Source organism: Mixophyes fleayi, chromosome 10 (genome assembly GCF_038048845.1).
Source record: "Mixophyes fleayi isolate aMixFle1 chromosome 10, aMixFle1.hap1, whole genome shotgun sequence".
NCBI lineage: Eukaryota > Metazoa > Chordata > Amphibia > Anura > Limnodynastidae > Mixophyes > Mixophyes fleayi.
This window is the reverse complement of record NC_134411.1, coordinates 54,285,788-54,307,965: the sequence shown is the minus strand read 5'-3', so window position 1 is coordinate 54,307,965 and position 22,178 is coordinate 54,285,788. Positions and strand designations below refer to the sequence as shown.

The following is a 22,178-nucleotide window of genomic DNA, read 5'->3' as shown; positions in this document are numbered from 1 at the left end:
TATGCTGGAAAAATAATGGAGCTAACACTGGGAAAATGAGACAGCAGAACAAAATAGTCCATCTTGCTAAATCTATCAACGATTATCCAAAATACAGTTAAACCCTTGGAAACTGGATGTTCATTAACAAAATGTGTGACCATTAGCAAGTTCAGCAGATTATAGGGAATGTAGATTACAAAATCACAAATGTCTTGTCGCCAGGTTGGCCATCCTAATGGAAAGGGTAGAAGTTTTCTTTCTGATACCATGGTGTCCATAAGCCTTATGATCATGGAACTCTTGACAGGACAAACCACAGATTTTGAGGAGTTTCAGATGAAGGCATGCCCTGATTCTATTTCAAAGTGTCAGACAGATCAGGAGTCAGACTAGCCAGAATTACTGTGGATTACAGTATTGGATTGTTATAAGGAATGCTCTTATGAGATGGCAAGAAGTTTCTAGAAATAGCTTTGATATTTTTTGACTCTGGCTAGTGCATAATTGTGAAGTTAAATTTGGTAAAAATGAGCTCCCGTCAAGATTGCCTAGGTGTGAGTCTCTTAGCAGAACTGATGTATACCAAGTTTTTATGATCAGTAAAAATGGTTATTTTGTGACTTGCACCCTTCAACAAGTTCCGCCATTCTTCTAGAGCCCATGTTACAGCTAAAAGCTCAGTTTGTTGATGAAACACTGTTAAGAGAACAATGCACAGGGATAACATTTCTGAGTCTCTGGATCTGCTTCTGAGAGAATTGCTCCAGCCCCCACATCCAAGGCATCAACCTCAACAAAGAAGGGTAGTAGTGGTTCAGGATGTTGCAAAACTATAACAGAAGTGAAAAGCCTGAGGGACCAAGAGGACAGATCTGCACTTTTCTTTGGGAGTGCTGTGATTGGTGCTGCTATAGAAGAGAAGGTTGGTTTCAATCTTCTATAATAGTTAGCAATCCCCATGAATCTTTAAATTGCCTTGAGATTAGTAGGTACTATCCAATACAATATGGGTTTCAGCATAACCATGGAGAATTCTTCATATGATGTAGCCCAATAAAGAGACCTGGAGCATCTCAAATTCTCATTTTCCTCTTTTGGCAAACAACTTGCAAAGCCTTAAACATTTAAGGATTTGGCAAACATGATCGATATTCTGTCAGACCAGAGGAATAAATCAGGTAATCTTTAAGATAAACTGCAACAAAATGTCCCAAGAATTCCAGGAGAGTATCACTGATTAGATCTTGGAACACGGCAGGAGCGTAGCAAAGTCCAAATGGCATCACCAGATAATAATGTTCTGAATTGGGATGAGTAACTTTTCATAATGTAATACAGAAATCAAATGAGTAGTATAATAATCTTTTGTTGCAACACAGATATAAACAATATCTCTAAAGAAATACTGGTGCTGGTTTACATAGTCTGAGACAATGCAAGGATATAAACAATGTATCAGAAGTAATATTGGTGCAGGTTTATACAATCTGAGGCAATGCAAAAGAATAAAGAATGTCTCCACAGAATCCACTACTGCAAAGTCCCACAAAAGAGCAATAGATAGTTAAGTCCATGCCTGGGGATCCTGAGTAGAGCTTTACACTGATCAGCCACAACATTAAAACTACCTTGCTAATATTGTGCAGGTCTCCTTCGTGCTGCCAAAACAGCTCTTCTCTGCATCGTGGTGCCATCTCTTCCCAAGGTAATCATGGCACCTGACCGTCCACATGATGTAAAGGAAAGCTTAATTCATCAGACCAAGCCACTTTCTTCCATTGCTCCAAGGTACAGCTCTGGCACTGATGTGCCCATTGTAGGTGTTTTAGTGGTGGACAGGGGTCAGCATGGGCACTCTGACCCGTCTGCAGCTACGCTGCCCCATATGCAGCAAGTTGCGATGCACTGTGTGTTCTGACACCTTTCTATCATAGCCAGCATTAACTTTTTAGCTACTCTGTGGGATTGGACCAGACAGGCTAGCTTTTACTCCCCACCAGGGCCGCCGTCAGGGGGTTACAGGGAGTAAAGCTGTATGGGGCCCAACAGCAGAATGGGGCCCCACCAGTCCTGGTCCCAAACACATTTATTAATTGTGGGGTCCTCCGTAGTGAATTAAAGGAGGTAGCTGGTGCCATTTCTAGGCAGCAGCTGCGTCTGAGATGGAGAGTTGGTGTGGAGAGAGATCTCGGCACGTAAGTAAGGATGCTGCAACGGTCCCCCTTATAGGCAGCATGTCTGCCTCCACTCCCAAGATGTCGGGCCCCACAGTTGCCGCTATTTGCTCCAGCCCCAGCCCTTAATAAAGTCAAAGCGTTGTCAATAGAAAGGAGACAGCAAGAAGACACACAGAGGTAAATAATACTGCAGGGGTTAGATGGAACTGGGGATGGGGGGTGACTGAAGAGAATAGAGGGGAAGCAAATGTTGGGTAGAGAGTAATTTAAAAATGAAGGTGGGGTGAGAAAAGGAAGAAGGAGATCCCTGCCTGTTACATTTGTACTGGGTCCCGCATTTTCTGGTGGTAGACCTGCTCTCCATGCACATCAATGACCCATGTGTGCCCATGTCCATGTCACCAGTTCACCAGTGGTCCTTCCTTGAACCAGTTTTTTTAGGTACTAATCGCTTCATACTAGAACACCTCACAACAACTGCCATTTTGGAGATGCTCTGACCTAATCAACTAGTCATCACAATTTGGCCCTGGTCACCACATTCAATTCAAAAACTGGTTGCTCACTTGCTGCCTAATATAGCCCACCCTTTGATAGGTTCCATTATAACAAGATAAAAAATATAATTCACTTCATTTGTTAGTGATTTTAATGTTGTGACTGATTGGTATATATGAATAACATATAGATGTAGACTAGTAAACAGGAGTGATGAGACAACTATAAGAAAAGCCAGGAACCAAAAGACTTGTATGATGCAATCCTGGTATCAGGATACAAATGAATGCAGAGCTAGGAACAACAGATACAAGATCAGGAACAAATCGGTACAAACACAGGTACAGGAACCAGAAAGCTAGCGTGTCCAATGATATCTTTTGCAATGAGTGCATGACAGGTGAGGATTTAAATAGAGGAGTCTTTCAATCAGCTCACAGGGTAAGACATAGTTGAAGAGCAGATCTGAGTATCCAGCAGGATGCAAGGCTGGTTTAACCCTAACAATAAGACTAGGTTTTTCAATTCTGGGCTACAAAAAAACACAACCACCTAATTAGTTATACTACATCTACTTATAGTAGTCAATCAGAGTGAAGGAGAAAGACTACATAGGTAACACATGCAGCTTCAGCATGCAGGGATATTTATTCCAATGATAAAATAGTGTATGAAAATGTAAACTTCCATATAAAACAGCTAACTGTACTCTGCTTACAAATAATAATGACTTTATCCTTTAATTTCTGCTTTTGCATAACAGTAAATTATATACAACTTTAATGATACAGGGGAAATAAATTGTCCAAACACTCTAATCTCTTAAATAGCTTTTTACTTTCGTATAGATATAAATTATAAACAACTTTGACAATGGAGTGGGTAATGTCCAGTTGAACAGCAGGTTTTGACCCTTCTAACTGCTTCATCACCAGGTCCGGCACAGATTGTTCATTGCTAGGTTAAGTGATGCTGGGAGTTGTCATTAACAACTAGCAGACAGCCCCAGAGCTCTGATTTGTTAGAAATATCAGAAAGATGCAACCAAGCATCCAATTGGGCTATAATAATCAATTGGAGTACTACAAACTGTCAGTTAGTTGTTAACAACAGCTCCTTGTGGCTCTTCCCCTTACTGTGAGCAGCACACCATGACCCAGACTGGAGGTAGGTACTACATGGGGGATTTTTAATTGTTACTAGCCACCAAATTGTAGGTCTACTTTATACACAACCCATCACACTGGACACAAACATTACATAGTAGCTGTCAGATTAGAGATCTGCTTTATGTATTGGTCACCAGAGTAGCGGTCTGCGTTATATACTAGATACCATATTCCATTTCTGTTCTTTATATTAGCCACCAGATTCCAAAAGGTCAAGGTTTGTCTGTGTATTGTAGTCACCACCTTAGTGATCTGATTTATATGCTATTAACGAGATTGGAAGTATACTTATTTATTTTTGGCTTCATCTTTTAGCCTCTATATTGGGAACTGTACTATTTATTGACCAACTGGTCAAGGGAATACAATATATATTAACCACTAGATTTGCTTTGTACACTTGCCACGAGATTAAGGGGCTGCTTGGTAGGAGAAAAGCTTCTAATTTGTATACTTTTCACCAAAGTGGAATCTGCTTTGTATACTAGCCACCATGTGATTCAGCTGTTGTGTTATACTTGTACCTGTGAAACAACTATCCTTCTGGGTGAGAGACATTTATTTTTTAATATAACAAGTGGTCTAATTATCAAAGTCAGATTGTGACATGCTTTCTGGGTTTTTTTTAAATTAAAGTTGCAATTTTCATATGTGACCAGTTTATCAAGTAATATTATTTCTTCAGCATTTAAATCCAAATAAGGGAATGCTTTTCGCTTGGTACATGTATACTTAATTTGCATTGTATGCAGGACCAACTGACTCATCAAAGATGTATTCCTTATAGAAAGTATGTTATATGAATCCTTGGTCACAGAGACTGCAGCTGACAATTAAAAATATCATAGGCCAGTATTGCAAATCCTAATAAAATATTTTGTAAAGCATATGTCAACTGATAAGGTTTTAGAACCAGACGAGTAGAGGTCTTCACCTTTAACAGCCACTTTTCTCGTAGAACAAGATGCATTCGGAGGTACTCAGATGCCCCCAGGTCTTAATTCTATTGTAGTAGAATCTTATCAGTGTAACCGCAGTGCAGTGTAGGGAACCGGAATACTAGAGGCAGAAACCAGGGACAGGCCTAGGTCATGGGTCTGTGGCCAGCAGGAAAGTCATTATACAAGCTGAAGGACAGGGCAGGTAGAAAACACAGAGAATCTAGGAAACAGGCAAAAGGTCAAAAGGTCACAGGAAAACGCTCAAGGTCCAGAAAATGAGCCAGGGTCAAAACAGGTAAACAAATCTAGGACAGCAAGATATCCAAAGGAGCAGGTCAGCAAACTGTGAGGCACACAAACTCTATAACCATCCCTGCCGTAAATCTAGGCATGACCCAATCAGAAAGCAGGCAGCCGGGGGGGGGGGGTGGACTTACCAGCCACAGTAGGCTGTAATAAATTAAACACAAGCTGCCTACCAAACCTAATGCAAAAACTCTAAATGCGTACGTGCCTGGCTGTCACAGTTGCTGAGACGCTGCGCTAATTACCAGGGTGTCTCAACCGTTGCCACGGTAACGACCAGGATGAGGAGGGCGTAAATGACGTCCCAGCTGTTGCCAGCCAGGACACAGGCCCGAGAGACAGGAAGCAAGCCGTTGTAAATCATGACAGAGCCGCTGTGGCTTGTAACAGCATGGACATAAGTAACTCCTATTCCCTGCCTATATTGTTTCAGAATTCCAAATTTAAGAATTTACATTACCAGAACAATCTATTAAAGGTTGATGTTCCCATCTTAAATTGATCAAATTTGCTACACATCTTTAAAAAATGAAAATTCATTCTGCAAACTCTAATCTGTTGACCAGCAATTTTCTTTTGCAAAGATACACATTATACACAAATTTGATGATACAGTGGGAAACAACCAGTTGAATAGCAAGTGTGAAGGGGGTCTCACACTTTCATTAAATTTCATTACATTTTAAAAAAACATAACTTCAACAGCAATGTTTTAAAAATCTGCAAACTTTTATAATGAATTTACAAGCATGTGTGCTACATGTAGTAACCCCACTGAAATAAATGGGCCCACTGAAATTAATAGGATAGTCCTCTTATCTAAATTCATAACCAGCCCTATCGGCAGACGACCCCTAGTGTGGGGTTCCCTTGCCATAGTGGAAACCAGCCACAGACTTGTCAACACAGGGGAGGTTCCTATATGGGAAGCATTATTGGACACAGGTCATTCAGATTCCAAGACTCCCCTCCCACCAGTCAATTACAATTGATTAGCATGAGCAACCACTTGTGATTGGCTTCCAGGCCAGACTCCATCCGTTGATCACTTGCAGGTGGCCAGCATTATTAAACTGATGTGTCAATTTGTATTGGGATTTTTCTTTCTTTTTCCCACTTGGACTACAATGGGTTAAGATAGAAGAAAAAAGAAAAGAAGATTTTATTTCCCAATTGAACCTAACAAATATAGGCTCTTCACTGACCAGACCCGGAATAGTTATTATTATAGCAGAGGGACCACATACTTGTGGTCTTCTTGTTTAATGGAAACTAGTGGAGTTGTTTGTCCCTGGGGCTAGTTGACAAATTAGGAGCAGAGACACACTGCACAAATGTTATATTTATTTATTTGTTATTGATGCTTTCCCATTCATTTCATGGGCCAGTTCATATCAATGTGGTTTCTACATGTAGCACACACACTGGAAACACCACTGACATAACATAACATAGCATAACATAATAGACTCAGTGGGCCTGATTTATTAAGGCACGTAAATGCCGATACGTGCCGCATTTTGCGCACAATCGCACTGCACATGCCAAGAAACAAACTATACATCAGAGAATGTAGCAATGTCCAACTCATTTTCGAGCGCAAGGGGCCCTTACTACATCCTACGATCTCAGGGGTGGAGCGAAGCGGGCTATGCACGTAGTCAGTATACAGTGAGCTTGAGTATGTGTTTTTCTGTCATATCATTTGCACCAGTCACAGGTCAGGTGTAAGTGCAGATTGACTAATGATGACAGTCATGTATGCAAGCTAGAACGTGTTTGCAATCAGCAGCAACTTTAAAATGCATCTTATGTACAGTAGCCCTTAATAATATCCTAATAAATGTATTTTATGGAAGAAAAAAAATACTTTTTTAAAAAAAAATGTTTTGTCATTAATTACTATATTATTAATAGGTGACATTAAATAATTTTTTTAATGTGCGTTTCTGTGCATTCTTTTGTGATTTTATATTCCACATATGTATTGGAGGTATCCTGCAGTGTATTGTCGTTTAGAGCACAGTGGACCTAGACTCGTATCTTTCCATTTGCTCCTTGTTGAAAATGGATGTGCGTATGCCCAATTTATTTGCACTTTTTTAAAAACGAATATTACTTTCGCATTGCGTGCCATAATGAATCAGGCCCAGTATATCTTAACAGAGTGGTCATGAAACTGTTGCTATTTATCTTTTTAGTGATCTATTAGCTCAGGCTCTCAAGAGAACACATAACTATAGTTCAGTACACACCTATGCAATTAACACGCAGATCACAAGATTCACAACCGTTTGGTCAGATATTGCAAGAGTGTGTATGCTCTCATGATCATGTCTTATCTTACCAAAACACATTGCATTGCGTGATTTGGTTTTCTAAACCTCCTAAAAATCACTATCAACGATGGAATGATGTCACACAAATGTAGAAGTGTGTGCGCACTCATGGCCAGCAGCGTAAGCAGATATCTCTAGAGTGTGTACTGAGTAACAGTCTTTTCAGCAGAAGGCTATGACAGATGAAGAGCACAGATCTGAAGGTAAATCGTGTAGGTATGTACACCTGAATCAACATGCTCATCAGGACTTTCAGTCATTGGTGAAATCGTTACAGATATTGCATCTGAAGTAAGAAGTAAACATAGGTGTGTATCCAGCTTAAGAAATATGTTTTGCATATCTCCTATTGCTAAATAAATCAAAATAGACTCCTGACATCAGCGAGATACTTAATTCAGTCACTATAGAATTGTAATACTAAAATAACAAGTGATGTTGAAAGATTAGTTGGATACTATGTGCCCTGTTCAGTTGTTGACTATGGATGATATTTATATTTACTTCAGCAGAGCTATTTATATTTTTCATTCACATTATTAAGTGCAAATACACAGAGAAATTTGTTTGCAAATCATATATATTTTATTGTATAATAATGGCAATGTGCTTTCTCACCTTTTAGATCTAAATTGCTGGCCCCTGTAGAGTGCTGTGTGACTGTCCTTCCATCAATTCTCAGAGTATGTGCATTCCCTGGATCTCTGGAGACAGCAACACTGTGCCACTGATTATCATTTAATGTCCGCTCCGAGTTGCCTTTCATCAAGGATGGACCATTTCCAAGGTCAAAAACATAGTGTATATACCTGGAGATTTCAAATAAACAAATCTATCTTTAGAATTTATATACCGGTAGTTTGTCCACAAAGGTGCTTGGTGTACTTTATTTTAATGTCTTTCCTTCTCAATGTCACTGCATCGGAAATTAATTTTCTTCTCCAAAAACTCATGTGAACTTTATATAATTTATTCCAGAACTGCTTGCTGATTTTATTTTATTTTTATTTTTTTATTATTTGTATCAGTTTTTTCACTCTCTGAATAACATGGCATTTTAATTAGTTTATAGGAAACACACACAATAGTTTTAAAGAAATATATATATATATATATTCCCACTGTTAGCCAATATCAATGCTCCTGTTGGTCCAGCTTTTAAACTGTGCATGGATTTGCGCAAAAAAAATGTCATCACATGCAAAGGAGCAATGAGCATGTCAGGTACAGATGTAGCAAGCACTAAATTAAATACAATTTTATAATGCCATTTCTTAATAATGTAACTTAACTTTTGTAACTGTCAATCAGCATTAATGTTTTATTACCAGTATTGGCCACTTTAGGGGAATCTTAACACACATTGTGAACGTCAGTTAATCTGAACAGCATTACCCGCCCTAATTGAATAACCTGCACCAATGCTGTAGCCTGTGTTGATACTGCTACAGCAGGGGCATAAAGAGTGTAGCGTAACCCTGCAGAAGCAGCATCTAACACCAGGGGGTAAATGTATGAACGTGCGGGTTCTTCAATACCCACGTGTTCAGCGTGTTTGGCGATTAAATTTCAAGCAGCGCTACATTGTAAAGGGAAACTTCCCTTTACAATGCAGCACCACTTGAAATTTAATCGCCGAACACGCGGGTGTTGAAGAACCCGCACGTTCATACATTTACCCCCTGGAGTCTTGCAAATGATCCCACCGTTAGATATACCGAATACCAATATTGTTTCATGTGGGAATAAAAGATCCAGTTTAAACATGAATTATTTTCATTAGACAAAAAAAACATGAATCAATTTTTAGCTGCAGTTAATGCGGGTATTAATGAGCCACATAGCTGCCGTTGAATATTACTGGATCACATTTTAGAAGCATCTCCTATACTGTTAAGTTTTCTTACTGTATGAGTGGAGTTTCAGGAATAGGATACTAAAGTGAGTGAAAGTCACTAACAGGAGTTGGCTGTAATAATGCTCCAGTGTGGGTACTTTATAAAAGTAGGACAGTCATTTTTTTTTAGATTTTGAAAAATGTTGACAGTTAAGCTTAAAGTAATAGATTAACAGAACATAAAAATTTAAACCACAATCCCAAATTTTAATACATGGAAGGTATAGAAATATTTCCGTAAATGAAGTGGCGGATTGCCAAACTGCATGAAAAACCACTACTTTTTTGTAAAAAAAAAATGATGCTGTTTACACAGACAAGCACTGCATGCTATTTGAACTCTCTTGCCTGTTAGACATGTTAAAAAAAATAAACAAACAAAGTATAAAAATACACCCCCTTCCATTTTCTACAAGGCCACCCTACTCACCATCAGGTCTGGTCCTTTAGGGAAGGGAACAAACAATTGGGCCCTGCGCCTGAGATGACCCCAGTGCTTAGTAGCAATGGTTCTCTTCTGGAATTTTGGCTGGTGTGTAGCAAGGAACATTTTTAAAATCTAGTGTAAGCTGGCGCTTGTGGAACTACAAATGGCAGCATGCACATGGGCGCAAATGCATACTACCACTTATAGTGCCACAAGTGTGCACTATAGGTGTTGCCCTCCCAAATAAAGCAAATACATTTTAGTGCTCCCTTTATATAACTAATTAATTATATGGGCCCCCCTTTTGATTAAATAAATAATTGTGTCACCTTTGGATTAGCTAAATATTTGTGCCCCCTTTCAATTAAATAAATAATGCTATGTGCATACTTTGTATTAAACAAATAATTATTATGGTTACATTAATATTTTGATTATTATTAGCCCCATAATTTTATTTTAAATGTTATTATGTTGTATTAGAAAAAAGAAAAAAATCTTGATGGACGGAACATATCGATCCCTAGGAGCAACATCACAAAATTAGTTAATCTCTGGTGAATCTGTCTACTTAATAGCCAAGCAGCCAATCAGGAGTGGGCTCTTAAACCATTCAGACCATAATGGATAAGAGTTATGATCCATGGAGATCGACACATGGACTCCTCTATTATCAGGGTAAGGACTTGGCACATTGTCTTCTCACTTTTAACAGGTGCACAAGGTGACACAGCCAGTGGAGACTTTGAAGATCCCAGTTTCCGGCAAGACCCCAAACCTGCCCAACAAGAGCCGAAACTCCTAGTCAGAACTGTTTTCAGGTATAAGATGGGACTGCCAATACAGCAGCACATGCTCCATTTAACGATATCCACCCCTGCCAATTATTCAAATATAGCACCAATCCTAGTCAATGTTTGAGCAGGGTGGTCAATCTAGGTGAGGGGGCTGCTCACATTGAATAGATTTGACTGGACAAATGAGCAAAGACTAATTTTCACTGATCAGTTATGAGGGCAGATCTCTGGCTTACAAAGAGGACAGCTTCAACACTGTGATCACTAAATAACACTATTTAGCACTAGGAAATAGCTCTGGTCATAGAGTTAAATGAGCTATCTAAAATTGTGATTCAAACACAATAAAGTTATAAAATAATCTGTAATTTAACAAAGAATTGTAGCATTGGAACATTTTCGCATTATCTTTAACACACGGACTTTGTGTATTCCAGCATGGAATGAGATGTTCAAGATAACACCACTCCCCTTCTATTTGAGACAAGAGGCTAATTAAATATGATATCCTGTGTATAGACTCTTTAAAAATGCCAATACCTAAAATACATTTACTGCATTTACTATAATATACAAGGCACACTGTACTAATGTATCATACATGTGGAACCCACCGGCCAACATTTAAGAACAGTGTAATTGTAAAATAAAGCACACATATGGTAATACATTTCTAACATAAGCTATTTAGCAGTGGCTGCTGAGAGGGAATGCAAAGCAGGCTCTTCCTTATTTTAACTTATCTGCCTGGCACTCCGCTCTGGCCACAGACATAATTATATGTTTGTAACACAAATACTGTTAAAAAATAAAAAAAATCTGTGGGGCCCATTTAAGAAAGGGACAAAAGCCCTATCGCCGGCGAAAACACCTACTATGAAAGAGTTACCGCCCGGAGAAACAAGGATAGCAGTTGTACTTTTTTTAGAAGTAGAACTGAGAGCTCCTATCAGGACTTCCAGTTCCACTGCACACGTGTGAACCAGCAAAGCAGGGTCACGCATGAACAGATACAACTAAAGTGGCTAGCTAAGCAATAAGACTCCTCTTACTGCAGCCAGACAGTACACTCAATTTATTAGTAACTTGTGGAGATTTTTGACAAAGGCAGCAATGTTAACCACTGTACCCCTATCCAGCCACAGCTATGGTCTGACTTGTTAACAGCCCTGAGCGCTGATTGTATTGTGCGCTAAAATGGCTGATTTTGGCACCCCATACAAGCAGGAGTCCTTTTCAGTAATGGCTTTGCTTGCCATCCTGTTACTTACACATGCAGAACAGACCAGGGACAATGCTGGATAATGTGACTTCCCTCTGTCAAGCACGTAAGTGACGTGCATGTCATCATGTCACATGAGCATCTGATAGAGTATATGCCATGATGAGTTGATGTTATTGGCTACTCACATTCTGTGGCATCAGCTGTCTGTGTCACAAGAATGGCTCAAGTAGGCCCTCCATGGAGCTTCAGATTAGCAAAAGCTGTTCATTCATTTAAAACATTGTGTGTTGTTGATTTCATTTTTTTTAAATAAAAATGTTTGCAGTTTTTCATGTCCACAATATAACTGCAAATGTTACATATGCAGCAATTGGCCAGACAACTCACAGCAGCCAACTCAATTAATGATCTTAATAAGTTTTGCCATGACATTGTTATCAGTGTAATTTCCCTGGTTGACCACTCTGACAGATGCACATATCAAAGAGCACTGGGAAGCAAAACTTTTAATGTACAGTAAAGCACTATATTGTTTACTATAAATTTAATCATAACTAGTTTTGTCTTTTTTTATTTTTCTTATTTATTACAGAACTGTCTAATTAATTGAATAACACAAATATAACTGCAAGGTAGGAGAAGATTAGTGGTAGTCTATAGGTTTCATTTCAGACTGTACCAGTAGATAGAAAATATTTAAAAAAATGATGCAAATGCAGTTTCATTATTCAATATAAGACAAACTACATGAACAACTCTTAAATGGGTTGCACAAATAAGTGGCCTTAAATGGTCACCTCCAGTTCTGACATTATTGAGCCAGAGTTGAAAAAGGGGGAGCATATAGTACACTAGAGGGTGGCATCTGGTTGGCTGTGAGATATTAATTCTGTACAGCACTGTACACACCTTTCTTTAAAGCTCACCACTATATGCTGCTCAAGTATAGACCGTATGACGAAAGGGTCTACAGTTGCCCATTGTTGTCCATTGTACTATTTGTCACAATGAACCAAAAGACAACATCTGGACATAGATAGTCCATATTACATCATTCTCCATCTATTTGGACTTCTGTTAATTCCCTGGTTTGGAATATATGGACCCAGAAAGAGAGCATCCAAAGCATGAGATGATGGTCTACAACCTCGAATTCTTAAATGTTGTTCTGAGAGCTTCACGTATATCAGATGGATTATAAAAAGGCTGCTGGACTATTTCTTGGCCAACCACCCCCTCTCACTTTGAGAACAAAAAGCGTAAAGCACCTGGAACCCCCCCTCCCCCCAATTTAAAAACAGGGAGGGTGTTTAAAGATGGAGTTCCTCTTCATCAACAATCTCAGCAGGGCGGGATACATTTGGGACTGAACATCTATTCCAATCATTTCCAATCCCTGGTCAGTTCTCAGCTAATTACAGGTTGACCTTGCAGGGTGGAACTTTCCAAGTGGAATTTTGGATCTGTTAAAAGTTAAATTTATGTATGTTCAGGATTCATCTGAGCTCGGTGTTGGAGATTTGTCTTATACCAGCTCCCTCATAACTCTCTCCTGAGATTCTGTGAGACCTGTACTGCGATCCTGCTGTTGTTTTCAACTTGTAGGGGACATTCTGCTTGGGAGAAAATTCTGCTCCTTCCGGAACAGCTTGTGAGTGTGTCCTCCTAGTGTGCCTGCAGGAGTAGAGTGACTGGGGTTCAGACTTCCACCACGCTATTGGAGAGCATGCGGCCAAATGGCCAGAACCATTAAAGGCATAAGACGGGATTTTCAGCTCTGTAGGAAGAGTTCTGTCTATAGCTTAAGCGGGAGAATCATATCTTACAGTGTGGTGAGAAGAAATGTATGCTGAGGTGGAAAGCATTTTTACAGCTTTGCCAGGAAGAAAGTGTATTCGTAGCTTAGCCGAGAGAAACACATTTGCAGCATGGCCAGGAGTAACTAGGAGTGCTTTAACTCACCAGAACGCTGTACTCCCATTCAAAGCATAGGAACTACAGCTTGGCCTGGGAACTGTATATCTTTATTCAGCTAGGTAATTTTTTGGGAGTTTTATAGCAGATTCTATATTATTAACTCTGGAATGCTGTGGGGAGTCTTGTGAGACATTCTGGGTATTGTTTTTAACATATTTATTTGTGGTCTACTTATTGGTCTTACAGTTGTGTTTTTGCATTTCTGTAATAAAGAAACTGTTGTATCATCCATCTCTTCTTGCTTGTGTGATCTAAGAACCCCTGGATACCAGGGTCACCCATTTAAAGTGAAACGTCAACCTTGTCAATAACTTTAATACCCTGTGTGGAATGCTGTTGATCACTGTTCTTCCTTGCAGGTAGAAATTGGCATGCCTACAGATACACCATTATTTGTTCTGAATGTGACTTATTGGTGGGTATGTATTATATATGCTTGCAATCTGCAGAATTACTTAAAATGGAAGCTCAGACTTCAATGTAGCCTGAGCTGCCTTTTTAAAACAGGAGATAAAACTGGCACATGATTATTCCAGGCTCTCTTGGAGATCCTACAGGCAATTGCAGAGGGGCATGATGCCATGAATAGGGTCATTTTGTCCCCCACCCCAGTGTAATGTTTCAATCATGGCATTTCGCCCCCAGGGAGTCTCATCATTGAAGCCCTCAGCTCGCTTGTGGGTCTGAGAGAAGTACACTAAATTTGGGAGTCTCACAAACACTCCAGGAGAGTAGAGAAGTGTTATGATTATGTATTATGTCTAATCACTGATTGTTATCTTTCCTTGAATTTTCATGTTTGAAAATGTTTATATTGCATGTAAAGTGTGCTCTGCTGACTGACACCAGTGACCTATACAAGTGTCAAGAGTCTTTTGAAATGATATATTACAGTATTTAGGTTGAAGCGTGCCATCCTTCTCAAAGTGCACTCCTCTCACTCCAAGTCTTACACTAGTAAGTTGGTGATTCTGGTTTTAGTTCCTATTTCATTTATGAAACTTATTTGTGCAACTTTTTTTGTATGTCTTGTTATTAACTGTTTTGTAATTAAGCCTTGGAAACATTTTTCATATTAAATACATTTATTCTAGCTGTGATTCTTTGTGAACATGTGAAGCCAAGTGAGGCTCATGTTACATGTGTGTGTGATTTAAGTGTGTAATATTAATAATTAATTTTGGTGAACGTAAGGACTCCATAGTAAATCCTTTGTGGTGGCAGAAAAGGTATATTCATTGGTAAGTGACCTAGGTAACTCCAGTTACAGCCAGCTGTTTCAGATTGCTGTACCTGAGACAGGCTGGGCGTTCGTGACAACAAGTATGCTTAGAGTTACATGACCTTATTAAAGCACAAGGTCTCAATGCTTATATACTGGTCACTTAACTCTGAGGCGAGTTATCATACCCTTATATTTCACATTAGAGTTCATTATTCCTTATAACATACACATAAACACAGGCATACACACACTGAAACAAATATGGATATATTAAGAGTGACATTTACATGACACTGATATTATCAGTGACACTGGCAGCCTGACCTTAGCACAGACAGACTGACACTGACACACACAGAGTGATATCAAACTTTTACACATACTGAGCGACTGAGCTAATATTGCTCATCAGTTTGGTGCTGATCATGGCTTAATCGGAGCTCAGGGAGATGAACAGTAAGTCATTCAGTAAAATGGAAATTAAGATACCATTACTTCCATTTATTGAATAGGCTGTCTCCCTGCTCTCCATTGCTGCTGCTCACTCCTAGCATTGGAGTGGTCAGAGTGGAGAGGGACCCTGTATACTAGGGTGAGCAGGTCACTCTATAAGGCAGATGCACAGCAGTTGGGAAAGATGTTTTTGTCTAAGGATAAAGTTTACTACTAATTATACATATATTATTGTCATAGTATTGTTAAATTGTACACACATAACCCTCTGTTTTACATAATATATATTACATGTATGTCCTACTTATAAATAATAGTGAAATAACTGACAAAGTGTGAAATTAATAACACACTTTTTGAGTATGATCAATCTGTGTTATTCTACATTTTAATACCATGACTCCTTACATTCTCAGATCTAAAAATTATATCAGACTGTATTTTATATGTGAATCACAGTATCATTTATGTCCACCACTAAACATCCCAATAGAGAACAAATCCTTTTCTAAAAAGTTATGTAAATGCAAAGACAAATATTGTTTACTTGATCCATGTGGCTTCTGCAACCTTACTGATGCTACATTGCTCTTGTATTAATATTGCTTTCAATATTACTAAAGTTAGCTCTATCTAATAGACACCCATGCTACTGAAAGAAAATGTGTAAAATATGTAAAGAATTAAATTATATTAAGTCACTCACCCCTTCACAAGTTCCACAGCAATGAAGTCAGGCCCCTGTCCTCCATTATACAATAAGAGACCATCAGGGTGCCGTCCACGGAACATGAAGAGGAGATGCATAGAGGCATAGGCTTGAAGTCGAGGAAGGGCAAGGTGGGCTGGCCCTGAGCGAAAGACTACTGGATCAGCTAACAGTGGACGAAGACCACCAGCTCGAGCATTGAGCTCACAACGTCTGCCTAACTCACCATCTTGACATAAGTCAAGATATGGGGCCCCATTATAGCGGAGGGCTGTCAAGTGACCCAAGAAGTTTGAGGGTGGAGCCGAAAGGAAACGACGCTCAGTCATTATGCCTGTTTCCAGGTGGTGAAGCTCCAGTCGAGTATGGTCACCAGCCATGTGTCCTACAGAAGCAAGAATTATAAGAAAAAATGGCACATGTGTGAAAAAGAACAATTCCCAAGGAAAATGTAAACTCATTGATTTTGCATTAAATTATTATTTGCATAATAATACATGTACCACACATACCATTATATATAAATAATAACAACATTACATGTCCCCAAAAAGTACTGTAATTATTTCCGCCTTTTGTAGAAGTATAAGAAGACCTCTTGTCAAGTACCTTTATAGATAGCTATGTAGTGTTGTGTGGATTACTTCGATCTGGGTAGCTGGAGGGGTAATTGATATATTGCTATATGTTATTTCCTACCTCTCATGTTATGCTCTCCTATACTTCATAGCAAACAACACAATTACAACTTCATAATACTACTCCGTTTTCTCAGAACCTCTGCTTTATATGCCACAACACTCCAGGGGGTAAATGTATCAAGCTGAGAGTTTTCCGGCGGGTTTGAAAAACCAATCAGATTCTAGCTATCATTTATTTAGTACATTCTACAAAATGATAGCTAGAATCTGATTGGTTGCTATAGGCAACATCTCCACTTTTCAAACTCGCAGGAAAACTCTCAGCTTGATGAATTCACCCCCAGATATCCAGATATAGACATGGCATTCAATGGTTATAGACAGTTACGTATCATTCTTATCTAGCTTTATGTGGAGGACTCCATGTTTGTAGTGCACATGCAAATTCTCTCCCATAAAAGCTAAGCACATAACTATACCTGTTGCTGTACCTATAAGTAGACAGAGCTCAGAGGATTATAGAGGATTAAATGTTGTATACATGTAGTATAACTTATTGTAAATGCAAATGTGTTTTTTTTGGCACCTCACAGTGATTAAATGCATATAATATTTTAGTTGCATAAGAACATTTTATCAGGTGTCAAGTGATTAATATTGGTTTGGCCATAGCTAAAAGTTGAAGTGTAGGGGCCTGATTCATTAGAGCACGTATCTGCAGATTTTGACCATATCGTGCGCAAGTTCCCTCTGCGCATAACCAGAAAAGAACATTACGGGCGAGATGCAAAGAGATATGGGTGTGCACGCAAGCAAAGTCTGTGTGAAAGTGAGTGTAAGATACACTTACAACAGCCTATGACCTTGGGGAGTAAACTGGGCAGGAATGGAGCATGTTACAATATTTGCTTCACAAAAGTAGCATGCCAAGTTCAAGAGCACACAGCCACGGCTCTACGGCTGTGAAAGTAAATTGTTTTTCTACCGTATCTATTGCACCAGCTCTGAGGCTAGTCTAAGTCCCGATAATTAATGATAACAGTCTTGCATGCATGCTGTAAAGAAAAAGTTTTAAAGAAAGAGCTTGGCAAGAGTTATCTTAACAAGGTGGGGTCTGGAAGTTTTTAGCCAATCAGTTTAGAGATTAGGGAAGTCTTATAAGGATGGTAAATGACAGTTAGATTTCTCTTGGCTTCTGGAAAGTATTCATGCTTGTCAAGTACCCAGACTCCTGGGATAGTAGCCGCACCTGCCCACTACCTAGTGAACTGAACAGGATTAGAGCCTGCATGATGCGATTCTCAGGTAATTGTGTCATTTTGGTCCCAAAATTGGCATGACTCTCCAAGCCCCGTCCCCTCTGCCCATACCCTCCTGGAGGGAAACATCAAAAAAGGTGGAAAGTATGTAAGTATTGCCTAACTGATCTGGTTGGTAAGTATTAGTAGATAGTGATTTTACTGGGCTCTTATTTCAATTCTTTATCTTATCCCGTTTCTTTACATTTTTCCTCACAATTTACTCATTATTTTATTTTTATTTTTTTCTCGGCTTGTTGTTTATTTTGACAATTTCTCATTCCCTCTATCCTTTGATAATTTTTCTTTAGTCTATCTGTTATACTTTTAACCCCACCCCTCGGTATGTCCTCTGGTATGCTGCACTCTAGGAGACCCTGGATCCCCCTGCATGGCCTCATAAAGGCTACGCTGGGTCCCCCATTCTTGCCTTGCAGCGAGTCACAGTTGCGGACTCACCACAGATTGCACTCTGCAACTCCCCTAGCTTGCCAGGCTCTGGACAAGCGAGGGAGGACAGAAAAACAAACACGCACTGCAGACCGTAATTCGCCTGTGCATGCGGGGCATCGTTTGTATGTGCATGCGAGGGACGATTCCACCGTGCATGTGTGGTTATTGTTACAAGTTCCGGTGGCCATGTCAGCTGTGGGAGTTCACAGCTGACTCCACTGACACTAATGATGTGATGGTATTTAATTTGTTGATCCTACGGTGTTATTCAAGATTCTTGTTCGGGGTGATTACCAACAATATGAGCTACAGGGTGTCACGATCTGCCTGCAGCTTGCTGCTTTGTATTGGCAGATCCTGCCTCCAGGACTATTAGATTCTATTATTTGTGTTTCTTTTTATGTGTTGCAGCAGTACCTCTATTGTGCCTTTCTAGTCCCTTAGGAGTTAACCTGCTGCACTAATTATCCCTGGCACCTGGGTGTTCCCTATGTATACCTGTCTCTCCCAGCATTTATTGCTGGCTATTGATGTTACTCTCTGTTGTCACATCCTGTTCCTACTTGTTGCTCCTGGCTCCTGATATGCTTCTGGTTATTTGTTGCTCAAGAACTCTCCATACCTCCTGCTTCCCTGCATCAGCTGTGTACCTGGTGTTTTCTGCAAGTTCATATTACCTCCTGCTTCCTGCATCAGCTTTGCACCTGGTATTTACTACAAACTCATGATTACCTGCTATTTGTACACCTCTGCAAATAAACATAGAGTGTTTTTTCACCATATTCGTGGCTCCTAGCTGTATTTCTGTATTTAACCGTGACACAGAGGTGTAATTTCACCCAGCAATGTTTTGTCCCCTACATTCATTGGTGGCAGTGACAAAACAGCAAAAGTTTCTCAATCCCTCCTCTCAGTCTGCTCAGGAAGATGTAATTGCTGATAAACTTTCAAATAACTGAAATGATCCTAATGTGTCTGCAAACATTGCCCCTTTGCTTCAGAGTAGGTTTTCTGGCCTGCCTCACCTATTGTTAGACAGTCCTATGATTTCAGCGTCTTATGCTCCCCTTCTGTTTTGCCAGCAGCCCTGCCTGCGCAAGTTTCAAGTGCTATTGCCCCGTTGATTTTTTAAACAGTTTGGTATAATACATTGCCTGCATCTGCCACCCCTTAATTATCTGGGCCAAACATTTGCATTTCTTAATGGTTCCAAACCCCTTAATGCTTTGGCCTTTATTTCCTAACTCTCCTTTTTTGCCCAATTCCATGTTGAGCTCTGTCATTTTACAAAGCCAATTTAGAGCTCTTGGTCCAGGCTCTGGTAAAATGCAGGGTCCAAATTTGTCATTAGTCAGAGGCATGCCTAGTAGTTACATAATGCCATTTGCCCCTTCCTCACCAGCAATTTCTACTTTAACACAGGCGAGGTCTGATCAAGCCAATGTCTCTAGTTTAACGCCATCTATTCATATAGCCAATAGCACTGTGGCGTTGACCACTGGTGGAGCAGGTCCCGTGATGGTTTGTGCATTCTCCCTGTCGGCCCCTCTGGTGGTTTCCCACACGGTTGTGTCCACACTGGCCCTTATGAGTCCACAATTTAGTCAGACTGTAGTTACTGTTATGAAATTCTTTTTAGTGTGCAAGGCGTTGAAAACAGGCTTAGAATTTTTCCGGTACAGGATGATAGGAGGAGACCTATTAGACGTTATTTCTGACATAGGTAGCGATAGCTTTGAGGTTTTCCTTATCCACTTAGCTTTCTTTGAGGCTTTTAGAATTAGTGAATTGGTGACTTCTGGCAAGTTGTCAGCTTGTTCTGGTTTGCTGTATAAAATTGTGGTGTTTATGGTGGATGCCATAGTTTGCAAGATCCACCAGTCTACGACGGACCCACTCGGTAAAGGGCACTGAATTACTTTGCAGAGAATTTCGGACTCCACTTTATGGGTAGTAAGGTTGGCTTTGTTTTTTCAGAGTATGGAGCTGGCACCTAGCAGTAACTCAATTTAATGCGATATTCAAAAATGTTAGCCTTGGTTTGAGCGTTGCAGATCATGGGTCTCATTCATTTGCCATTGGTGCGGCTACTGTAGCAGCTTTGGAGAGTAGTTCAGCGCAAAGTATTATGGCTTTATGTAGATGGAGGTCAGGGTTTTCTAACAAAACACATCAGGCCAGTCGCAGCATCATAGCTAGTTTTTGCCATGTTCCTAGCGAGGTTTAGCCATGACGTGCATTGCTTGTCTTGTTCAAACGAGGCATCAAAGGATTTTCCATTATTTCTCCTCTAATTGGCATGACTCTCATTTATAAGTATCTTTTTTGTTAGTTAGGCTAAGTTTGGGCGTCCAGGTACTTTAGTTATTCATTTGGGTGGGAACAATTTGGGTAAGCTGATAGCCCTGGATCTCATTGCCTATATTAAATCAAATTATTTGTAGGCCTAGGGGGTGCAGTTTTTTAAAATGTCATTTTCAAAAAAAAATTGTGATCTTTCATTCCCCAAACAAGTTTCTTGTGTCTTTATTTTATTATGTTAAGGTAACTGTTGGTAAGTGAAATAATGTTAAAGGTAAAGTGATCTACTGTTAACTGGCTTAAAGTGCACCAAGGCACATCTAACATGTCACACAAAAAACTAGGCTCCATGGGATACTGGAGCTAAGAGATGTATATTTTATAGTGATGTTTTATCGTTTACACATAGGCAAATTTATGTTCTGTTGATTGCATGTATTATTATGATTATTTTCGGATATTCAAGAGGAAAATTATGGCTCATAAAAGAATTTATGCTTAGTCTTGAATATACTGTGTCTCACACCCAGGTGTGAAGTTTTCCCTTATTAGCATTCACATGGCCCTTATAAGTGACCCCAGAGGGAAGGAGGCTCAAAGGGGGAAGCTGATGGAGGGAAAATCATCGTTGTTCAATTTACATGGAGACCAATTTTAAATAGGATTATGATCCAGAACTGCGTTCTCCCGCAACAATGGTAAAAAGTAAGTTATTCTGTTTCTGAATTTTCTCCCTTTTATTTTAAGAAACAGTTCTGCATAATATTACTGTATATTATCTATTTTTTTTTATATACTTTAAGCATTGTGGCTATTGTGCTATATTAAAATCCACTTAACATTCTATTTTTTTTTCTTAACAAATTCATGTACTATTTTATCTTGGTGATTTTTAATGCTACATGAAATAAAGGGTATTATGTGGCTAATGAAACTCTCCTGTAGTTTGTCATAGGTCATGGAAAAACCTAGGGATTCCTGTAACAGTTCTGATCTTGAAACAAACCTTGCGGGTGGCAGAATTTTGGAATATTGTGATATAAAAAGGGGTTTATAATCATTGCTAGACAGACCAGGTTGGTTTGCTGTGATTAACCCTTTGTCATACACATTACGCAGGATCAGGTGAGTGCTATTTGTGACAAATTCATTAATATGTTGGTAAAAAAATCAAATGTGGTTTTGTGGTTTAGTAGTTTGATAGATTATATTTAAACTGAGCACATGTTGAAAAGAGCTTATAGTATCCTCATTGAGACTAAAATGACTCAGCACACTGAAGGCATCATCACAAGCCTATAATAACCTATTGCAGGACAGTGAGGTAATCATCACAAGCCTGTAATAAGCACCCTGAAAAGGA

The 22,178-nt window shown here is 39.4% G+C and overlaps 1 protein-coding gene across 16 annotated transcripts in view; it reads right to left on the bottom strand.

Moving 5' to 3' along the window:
- The window catches only part of NRXN2 (neurexin 2), a 725,960-nt gene that overhangs the window by 386,664 nt on the left and 317,118 nt on the right, over positions 1–22,178 (bottom strand). For all 16 annotated transcript variants that reach the window (XM_075188775.1, XM_075188784.1, XM_075188781.1 and 13 more), the window contains 2 exons: positions 16,120–16,507; positions 8,031–8,221 (listed from right to left, as the gene is read on the bottom strand). In XM_075188775.1, coding sequence (XP_075044876.1) covers positions 8,031–8,221; positions 16,120–16,507 — 579 coding nt within the window. The remainder of the gene's footprint in view (positions 1–8,030; positions 8,222–16,119; positions 16,508–22,178) is intronic.